The following is a 10,709-nucleotide window of genomic DNA, read 5'->3' on the forward strand; positions in this document are numbered from 1 at the left end:
GGACACACTGTAGATGCTGGTCCTGCTCTTCTTTCTCTCTGTTAGCCGATCTCTCCATTCTGTCACTAATCCCTGCTTTTCTGTCTAAACATCAGTCAGGCCTGTCTGTCCATATGTTTTACCTGAAGCAGACAAAAATAAATTAAACATTTCAAAAGGATTTGATGAAATAAATAAATTAAATCAAATGGAAAATTATTTATAAAGGTCTAGAAGATATGACAATAAAATGACAGATGAGTGCCGGCCTATATTTTATGAATGTTTGACAAGAGATAAAAACAATGTCTGACAATCACATAAATCAAAGCAAACGTTAATGTTTAAAGCTGTAAGCTTTTTGCAGCAATTACCACCATCAAACAAAAAGGCATCGGTCTGCGAAACGCGTCAGAGCTGGTTTCTGTCACTCACCAGTCACAACTGATCGTCACTGTTTGACACTGATTCAGTGGCTTACATGTCAGAAAACATGACAAGATTCAAGTTTAAACTGGACCCAAATCTAATCTTAACTCAGTGTCCTGTCACTTAGCAATCTACATTTGCTGATGAAAGTGCATGTAGTTCAAAAATACCAGCAAGAAGAAAAATAAATATGAAAACCTTAAGTTTGATTATCTTGTTTGATATATCTTGGGGCTGAATAAATTTGGCTGAAACATTTGTCTCAATGTGTGTATGACAGTCGACTAAAAATGCTGTTGAAACAACATTTGAGAGAGGCCTGATTTGTGAAATATATTCATCATCTCACTGATCACTGGTGTGTGTGTGTGTGTGTGTGTGTGTGTGTGTGTGTGTGTGTGTGTGTGTGTGTGTGTGTGTGTGTGTGTGTGTGTGTGTGTGCATCAGGGACCAGGGAACAACCAAATCTGCACAACAGTTTTAAGCAAATATACATTTTGTTTCAAATTTAGATTTGAAACAAAAACATATTGAAAAAAAAAAACATATTGACAAATATTTGGCCCTCAAGAATTCAAAATCTGATTATGTCGGAGTTTTTAATCAGTATTGAAATAAGTATGATGCCCACAACAACAGTTTCAGTCATAGCTACACGATGTGGCCAGAAGCGTACCGGGCAGGACGTAATCCAATGATGACCTGAGGATGTGTGTCTAAATATCAGAAGCTGTAAACAGGCAAACTATTCAAAGTGCATCGATCCCAGTAGTCAGACACTCTGAGTGATATGTGTAGTAGCAGCAGCCTGCCGGCCTGATGATGTTGATGATGATGATGATGACGATGATGATGATGTTACCAGAGGATCATCTTTCCTTCCCGCTTATCAGCTACCGCCTTACTGGAACCACTTCAACACTCAGGATCTGGTTTCTGTGTGTGTGTGTGTGTGTGTGTGTGTGTGTGTGTGTGTGTGTGTGTGTGTGTGTGTGTGTGTGTGTGTGTGTGTGTGTGTTTTCAACTGACCAGTTTAATAATGAGAGGCTAACAGAAAGTCAGTCTGGCTATTATAACGTGCAAAAGATTGAATTTAGCACCGTGGACAGGCACACTGAAAGTGCTGACTGGCTCTGTGACTTCTCATATCCTGACACACACACACACACACACACACACACACACACACACACACACACACACACACACACACACACACACACACACACACACACTCACTGATGGAGAGGCAATATTTTCCACCAGGCACAAACTCACAGGAGAACACACATGCAAGCCATCCAACACAGTGTGTGTGTGTGTGTGTGTGTGTGTTTGTGTGCGTGTGTGCGTGCGTGCGCGTGTGTCTATGCGTTCGTGCGTGCGTGTGCGCGTGTGTAACGGCGCAGGTTAACATTGTGAAGCACAGAGTAATTTTCTCTGTCATTGCGCAGCCTCACACTGTGGAAACGACAACACATTAACTGTTAAACAAGACACCTTAGACCCCGGGGAGGGAGCTGAGAGGGAAAAAGGGAGACACCAGAAGAGGTTGGGTGAGGAAGAGAAGCGAACAATAACTGAGAATGAGAAAAAGAGAATGGTAGAGGGTTTACTGGCGGGAGGGGAAATTAGAAATACAATTCACAGCACAGAGTGTTGGAGAAAACAGTCAAAGAGTTTGGAGAATTTTTATCAATAAGAGGGAGACTTCCCTGGTCCAGCCTGTCCTACTGGAACTCCTGACAAAGGATCACCTTGGTCTAATCTGACTAACAGCACGCAGCAGAAATGTCCTCCGGTGCTTCAGATCCGCTGCACAAGTTTAGATTTACTTTAAAGTATATTTTAAACCCCGGCCACTTAGCGTGTCATTTAGACTCATGGGAAAAAGTGATCCTTAAAAGCACTTGACTTGACAACAGATAATCTGCCTTTAAAAGCAGCAAAGAGCAATTTGTTTGTAATGAGCAGACGGTGAAATGGATGTGGATTGCTGGAGCGTTGGGAGGAGGGAACGGGGAGCAGACGGATATTAAACATGAGTCACGTCTACAGATCTTTACTGTGATTCTTTGTTCATATTTTGAGTTTGTCTTTACATCCTAACATATATCTAAAACCTTGATTTTTTTTTCTGATCTGATCAATTCCATGTATGTTTACTGTTTACAAACTGATTCCTTTTCCCTACTCTCCATCTCTAAGGAGGTTATTTTGAAGCGGGCTGCCGACCTAGTGGAAGCCCTCTACGGTTTGCCCCACAACAACCAGGTAATGATTATACTCACATACATCTGCAAAGAAACCCACCAGTAGTTTTAATCATTGTGTTTGTGGTATTTACCCTCTGGCCCCGCAGGAGATCATCCTGAAGCGTGCGGCCGACATTGCAGAAGCTCTCTACAATGTTCCACGAGGACACACCCAGCTGTCCGGCTCCACACACGGCGGCATGATGGGGGTCAACTCCTTCACTGGTCAGCTGTCTGTCAACGTGTCCGAACCCACCCAGGCCAATCAAGGTGCCAATTATGAGTGTTGTGCAGATGCATTTAATTGCAGAACTTGACTCTGACCTCACTTTGACTCGTTTGCAAGGAGATCGTCGTTGCATCGCGAGATAAAACACGTGTTCTTGTGAGAGAAATTTAGTCTGTAAACATGACAAACTCATGAGGCACATTTCTTTGCTTTTCTTGCTTCCTGTTCCCACATTGTTCCATATAAATTTCCATCTTTAATAATGTGTGTGGTGCTTCTGGACTTGTCTACCCTGTGATGACGTTACTACACACTCTACTTCCTCTCTTCTAACACTTCATACAGGTTTTGTGCGCAGCAGCAGCAGCGTGTCACCTCATGGCTATGTGCCCAGCTCCACACCTCAACAGACAAGTTACACCTCAGTTACCAGCACCATGAACGGCTATGCTAACAACACCGGCATGACCAACCTGGGTGGCTCGCCTACCTTCCTCAACGGCTCTGCGGCCAACTCGCCTTATGCTAGTGAGTGTAAAGCATGAATCCACTCTATAGATCTCAACACATATTTCAGCTGCTTTAAAGAATCTGCATCTAATATAATACACATGAACTAAACTCCCAGTTCACATAGGCAGCAGATTCACTGCAGATGGAGGACATTTAAGTACATTTTATGCCATATTTCATTGACATAATTATGCAGACACTTGTGTGCATTACTGTATTGATATATGCTGATTCTTTTTTATTATCATTCCTAAGCAGTGGCCATCGATGTACTACTGTAGAAACCTCCTCTCTCTTAGCAAAGACTTAGCAATTCCAACCAATGACAACTGCATTCACCACGGAACACACAAATATGTTGTTAGCGTGTTTACAGACCATTGATATAACGTTTCTTTCCTATATTTTCAACCCCTTCCTCACCCGACCCCCTCCCCTTCATTGATCTCCCATCACCACAGTTGTCCCATCCAGTCCCACTATGGCCTCCTCCACCTCTCTCCCCTCCAACTGCTCCTCCTCTTCTGGTGTCTTCTCATTCTCTCCAGCCAACATGGTGTCGGCAGCCGTGAAGCAGAAGTCTGCCTTTGCACCAGTGGTCAGGCCGTCCTCCTCACCTCCGCCTTCCTGCACCAGCGCCAACGGGCTCCAAGGTAATTTACCATGAAAGCAGCAAGTCAGTCAGAGAATCCTGCGAGGGAGGACTTCCCCACCACGGCTTTTCTGGTGTAGTTTTTGTCAAACTATTCTGCTACTCCAGTTCCTGATACGTTTGGGTCTCCTGCTATTCATAAAGTCCAGCATCAAGTAGTGGCTGCATGGAATTTTAAGCGCGTATTATATATGGAAGGTTTTCAAGTGGTCCCAAATCTGTGATTTAGGGTCAGAAATGATGGTATTAACGATCACGCTTTCATTTTTCTGCTATCACAAGAAATGAGGACTTGTTTTGAATTCTCACTGGGCAGTATGTGGACAATGTCGCAGCACAGTTTTTACAGGAGCCCAGAACGACCAAAGCCAGCGCTGGCTCTAAAGGGTTACTATTTACAAGGGTCGCAGTTTCACAGATTTATATGCCTCACATTAAAAAACCTTTAAATAAGTAAAGAACAAGGACTTTTATTTCAAATCATTCATTTGGTATTAAATTTTTCATAAGTTTAGACCATAGGGCAATGGACACTGTTTGATTGACTGACTGATTGCTCCCAATGATCATTTTTGTAATGCTAGGAACCGGTTGGCCTTGTTCCAAAAAGGAAAAAAAACCACTAACAAATCAACAGCCGAGTCAAAACCAAATCAAGCAAGGACAGCACACGTATATGGAAAAGCTACAATGCTAAACATTGAACCTGATAAATGTTAAGTATTGTCATTTGTGAGCAGGTTTGCATGCATAAGCATCCAGCATAAATAATTCAACGTGAGTGCATCAGACCTGGATTAGTGAGGGCTATAAAAACCTGGCTGCTATATGCCCCTGTTGACTTCTGTTCACAAATGATCCACGTATGTGAAGCTCTAACCTCGTAATCAGCTCTAAACCCGACGTTCTGATCTGGACTGACATGAAATCCTGCATGTTTACAACAGAAACACTGATAGTGCCGTGAGAGAAACTGATGCATAAATGTGATGCATCAGATGATATGCATCATTTAGGTATATTTTTCATTCTGTCTTTTTTTTTCCTTCTCTTGACTTTTAACCCTTCCTTTTTTATTCCTGACTTTTCTCACCCGTTCTTTGTCTTTTCTCTGCCTCTCTCTCTCTCTCCTCTCTCTCTCTGTCCTGCCTCAGATCAAACGTTTGTGGACTCTAGCAAGTACTCAGCAGCCAGCTCTCTACAAGGCCTGGCCTTCACCTGAAGTATGTCAGCTATCTGTACCTTCAACTCTCACAACTATTTGCATTTGTAATTTTGTTGAAACAATTTCTTTAACATTTCACCTCTTGTACTTCTGGATGCACTATCGCTCACTCTCTTGACCTTCTCCTCATGTCACTATTTCACTCCACCTGTCTTGTGTCTCATCATCACCACTCTGTCGCCTTAACTTTTCCATCAGCGTCACATCCCACCACACAGATCCAGCTTGTTGCCTAGTAACTCCTCCTTGTCACTCTATTGGCTGAGAAAAATGAGAGGATGTCAGATATGTACCAAATTTATTTGGCAGAGAGATTTTATCTCTCAGCATTGCCGGCTTTGTTTAGCTTTGTGTGTGTGTGTGTGTGTGTGTGTGTGTGTGTGTGTGTGTGTGTGTGTGTGTGTGTGTGTGTGTGTGTGTGTGTGTGTGTGTGTGTGTGTGCGTGTGCGTGCGTGTGTGCGTATGTGTGTGTACAGAGAGCACTTGAGGGGGTGTGGGAACTCAAAGCTGAGTCTCAAAGCACAGCTGAAATAAACACACCCCATTTAGAGCTGTACATACACACTTCTCTGTGACACACACACACACACACACCCGGTGATCACACACTGGCAGTTTTCAAGGGAGTGATCAACAATGACAGCTGTTCCACTCTCTTGATTTTTTTGTACAGGCAGCATACCTGCCCCATGGTGCTTGTGTGTGTGCGTGTGTGCGTGCGCACGCGTACGTGAGTGTGTGTACCTGAGACAAAAGTGTAATGAATTCAGGCTCAACAGAAACAACATATTTTGTAAAGTTTTTGTGATTCTTCGATTAAAAATGAAACTTAAGTTCGGAGATAAAGTATTGAATCATTTCTGCAGCCTGTGTGTGTGTGTGTGTGTGTGTGTGTGTGTGTGTGTGTGTCAGTCACCCTGGGCTGGGCTCTTCCTTTCATATGTTGACATCCACCCTTTGGGATTAAACCCAACACACAACATAATACACTCTGTCCGGTGTGCCAACTGGTCCTTAACACAATTTAATGTGTGTGTTTGTGCGCTGGCAGCGACGCAAGGAGCCAACTCAGAGGATTCATCCCCGCTCTCTGATTTATTTGTCTATTGATGTTTTAAATGTCACTGCAGTCACACAGCTGCACAGATGGGAAAACATATTGATGTAGTTACAAGGGAATTTTTATGGTGATGAAAATATTTGGCTATGTTTTACTTTTTTTCCCGTCTTTTTCTCATCTTTCTTTCTTTTTTCCACCCAACAGCAATCCCAGGAATGATCGTCCCACCCATGTAAAGGTGTGAGTGCATGACTGTATGTTCGTGTGTGTGTGTGTGTGTGTGTGTGTGTGCGTGTGCGTGTGCGTGTGTGTGTGTGTGCGATGAGTTAAGCACACTCACCCTGATTGGGGCAAAGGATTTTGGTGCGAGTCAGACTCCGGTCGGGGATGGAAGCAGCTGTCCCGATCTGAAGGAACAAACCCAACTCAGGCCCTTTCTAACACAAAAACAACTGCAAGAAATGAGACAATAAAACAACTAAAAAAAAAAAAACTGTTTGCAAGGAAATAAGTTGTTTAGAGTTTGTACACCTTGATGCTTTTATAGGAGAACGGCCAAGCCTACTTACGACTCTCCACGGACACAAGAAGTGTATTTATTTTGGAGAGAATCCACTTTTCTGATGAGTGACTGTTGATTTTTTTTTTTCTTTTGATGCAAAAGTTAATGCGCGATTACCATTACTGCATCTCGCATGAAGGGATTGTCTATTAATGAAGTCTGGCAATTAATGAAGGAATATAATGTGAAGAATATCTGATTGTTGATGATGATGATGAGTGAAAGTGATGCTGATGAAGAGGCTGATGAAATCCTGTCCGGTTCACTCCAGCCAACACAGACAAGCCAATCCAGTTACACACACACTTCCACTTCTCTGTGCCAAGTCCACACCAGCACAAACACTCGTCTTCCTCCGCATTTGATCAATCAGATACAGATGCGCACCGCCTGTGAATGATCCCGCAGCGTCAACCATTCAAGAAATCCCAAAGTTTATATCCAGCTCATTTAACACAACTGCACTGCTGTTCTAACACGCTACACGCTCCACTCTGCCCGCCCACGGTGGGTGCAGAAAAGGAAATATTCAGACCGCACCACTATGTGAGACTAAAACAAATTTAGATTTGTCACAGCACTAATTCCACATAGATTCAATGAACTGACTATAAAATGGCTTTAATGACTAAAAGCAGATTCTTCTCAGAGGAGTGTGTAGTTTCCATGTGCCAACAGCAGCTTCACTGTTAGGGGTTCGATTGGATGACCATCCGCTCTACCCATCAGCCTGGGTCCCACCTGTCCTGTTCTAAAGTCAGACGTTGCCACAGTCGCCTCTGCAAGAGGGGAACTTTTCTTAAAGACTGCTGCCATTTTTGTTTTGTGAGAGTTGCCTTTTTGAAAACTTTGTCTTAAACTATAAGTGCTTCTTTCTCTTCTGTTTTTCTTTCAGTTTGCTGTGTTGTTTATATAGTTAAGATTAGCCAGCCAATCAGATTGCATTGCTTTTGTTACCCACTCAACTGGTGTTATTGACAAAGTGAGTTGATTGGATCATTTACTGATGTGTCTTAAAATCTGCACTGCGAGGAAAGTCTTATTTTGTGACAAATATCCGCTACTGAGGCCCGTTTTTCACATCTGTCTTTGAATGAAGTTTTAACAGCGCAAAAAATGTTAAAAATTTACATCTTGTTGTGTTGGACTCCCATTGTAAACTTTTTAAGGGGTAAGTTATTTGAAATGCTTTGTACAAATCACAAAACAAAACAAAATCCTATTTTTTGCCAGCAACATGTCTTAAAAACTGGGCAAGCGAGAAAAGCATCTGATTGTCCTTTTGCCGCTGCTCTCACGCCTGCAGTCTGAATGCCCAGTGTGTGGCTCAAGAGCCCTAATTCATTTGCGATGATTTTCATTTTGCCAAAGCCCTCATTTGAGATATGAATGCCTAAATAGTCTTATGCCACATGTTTTATGATATTTGTTAGGATAAGCAATGAATAAAAAACTGATGAATGAATGTTTGTCATTCAGGTCAATGAGTCTCTGCAAATATTTGAAAGTAAATATAGGTTCCAAAATAATTGGCTGGCACAGCATATTGTTGGTTGTAATTCCAGTGGACAGCAGCCACAGCGAGGCGTACAGAAGGCTCGTAATTTAATTGTTGGATTTAATAGAATTCAGGGCAGAAATTTATCATATATCCAAATCTTTTACACCTGTGGTGCACTGGCATCGCGCCCAGAGTTTCCCCGCCTCAGGCCCTCAGTCAGCTGGGACAGGCTCCAGCTCCCTGCGACCCTCCACAGCGGATGAAGCGGTAGAAGATAAATGAATGAATGAAATATTTTACACCTTTAGAACGAGCCTTGTGTATCTATAAAGAGAGAGGGTCTTCTTCTATAGAGTCTGCCTCATTTGCATCATCACATGTCTACAATCACCAAAGCCTGACTGACAAACCCATTTCAAGTCAAGAGAATGATTTTCAGCTTTTTAATATTTATTATTGCAGCCTCTGTATGGGAGGGAATGATGTGTTGTTCAGGTTGTGGTCATTTGCATCTACTCCTGTAGATACGGCTTCGTCACGGCATCGCTAAATTCGTTGACAAAAGCTGTAATAATTGAGAGTGAAATTGGACGTCATCCCCATTTACTTTGTCACTCATGATTGATTTGTGTGTGATGAAGGCATCGGTTTTGTTTTTGTAATATAGTTCATTAAAAGCCAAACTTCCTCTATAATTTCAGTAAAACTAAAATAAGCCATGTTGTACTTTTTATCATTTCTAAGTAAAAAAAAAGTTGGTGGGGCAGGTCATTTTTGTCATGATGTCATTTGTATTGAATAATTTTGTTGAATAACCTTGGTGTAGAACCCATTATGAGTACCTTTCTTTGTCTTATGTGTGATGAATTTTCTCAATGAAGGCTGAGAAGGAAAAGAAATCTCTCTCTCTCTCTCTCTCTCTCTCTCTCTCTCTCTCTCTCATTTTGCTACATCTGTTTATCTTTTTCTTTTCCCTATCTCTTACATTTCCTTGTTAAAATTGAGCCACCTATTTATTTTGTCTTAAAATGGGTCTGGAGACCACTTTTTTCTGTTTGTGTCGATATGAGTGTGCCTGCAAATGTGTCTGAGTGTATGATTATTTTTTTCTCTGAAATAAAAATGTGATGTTTTGATGCTAAGGGATGGGTTTTTTTTTAAGCATACATATATAAATACATGTACAGGACAGAGTAAATAAAGATTCAATTATGATCCAAAGCACCTGTCCAACAGCAGTTAAAACATTTATTCTGGCTTGTCTGCGTTCAGGCTTACAGTGGTGGTCATCACTCGTTCATTGTCACCAGAGTCAGAGTGGAAGGGAAAGATTACTACTGTAAAGATGCCAATTATGATTTCTTTTTAATTATTATTTTGAATTTTGAAGTGTAAAATAACTTTTTGACTCTCACTATATTTAATTAAAGTTCATTCTTCTCTGTGAAAACGTGTCTCTTTTTGGCTCTCATCCCTGCTGAACTGTAGCGAAACATGAAGTAAACTTACAAGAGAGAATGTTCCTCCATTCATTTCCTTGTTGCCAAGATGATGGCAATTGTCTCTTTCACAGCCACATATCTGCTCTGCAGGTCAAAGGTACACCCTGAGTGAGACGCCAGCTCATTGCAGGGCCACATGAAAGACAAACAAACACAGGCACTCATACGCACACCGATAGACAATTTGGTGTGACCAATTCATTTGCATATTTTTAGGGGTGACTTTTAAGAGGTAGGAAGCCAGAGAACCCAGAGAGAACCCATGCAGACAAGGAGAAAACATACAAACTCCACACAGAAAGAAATCAAACCTTCTTGCTGTGAGGCAACAGCACTACCCACTGTGCGACCGTGCCACCCACAAGTGGGTGTGTAATTAATGAAATCTAAATGCATCAGTGCATTTCTCTTCCAAGCCTGTCAATACAGAAGCCTGGAGGAGGACGTTGGGTCTACAAACGACTCAGCTCACCTGTGTTGACTGTCTGTTTCAGCTGGTGGGAGTCAGCCAGACATCCCCTTCAAAAATAGGTCATAATTAGTCATCTTTTAATTTTGCAGACCTTCAAATAGCTCATGAATGATCTCTAGCTCACCTTGATTCAAGTGAGAAGTAGATATATTCCAGCTTGATTATTTTCTCTTAATTCAAGCAGCTGGTGAGAGTAAAAGTTCAACAGAGGTGAGACCATCAAAATAATACAGCCAGAATCTAAACCTTATGTGATAACAGATTTTCTGACACTACGTGTACAGGCAGGTTGGAACAGATGGATAAAAGTGTCAGGTGTGATGTGTGATA

At 41.9% G+C, this 10,709-nt stretch overlaps 1 protein-coding gene across 4 annotated transcripts in view; it reads left to right on the plus strand.

Moving 5' to 3' along the window:
• LOC137605932 (transcription factor COE1-A-like) overlaps positions 1–9,849 on the plus strand; it is a 77,191-nt gene extending 67,342 nt beyond the window's left edge. Inside the window, exons 12-17 of one of the 4 annotated variants that reach the window (XM_068330873.1) lie at positions 2,617–2,682; positions 2,771–2,933; positions 3,238–3,420; positions 3,867–4,058; positions 5,212–5,280; positions 6,547–9,849. In XM_068330873.1, the coding sequence (XP_068186974.1) occupies positions 2,617–2,682; positions 2,771–2,933; positions 3,238–3,420; positions 3,867–4,058; positions 5,212–5,279 (672 nt within the window). In that variant the 3' untranslated portion in view covers position 5,280; positions 6,547–9,849. Of the gene's footprint in view, positions 1–2,616; positions 2,683–2,760; positions 2,934–3,237; positions 3,421–3,866; positions 4,059–5,211; positions 5,281–6,546 lie in introns of all 4 variants that reach the window. The other 3 variants (XM_068330872.1, XM_068330876.1, XM_068330875.1) reach the window with 3 other exon arrangements.
• Positions 9,850–10,709: the final 860 nt, after the last annotated feature.

This window comes from Antennarius striatus, chromosome 13 (genome assembly GCF_040054535.1).
Source record: "Antennarius striatus isolate MH-2024 chromosome 13, ASM4005453v1, whole genome shotgun sequence".
Classification (NCBI taxonomy): Eukaryota; Metazoa; Chordata; class Actinopteri; order Lophiiformes; family Antennariidae; genus Antennarius; species Antennarius striatus.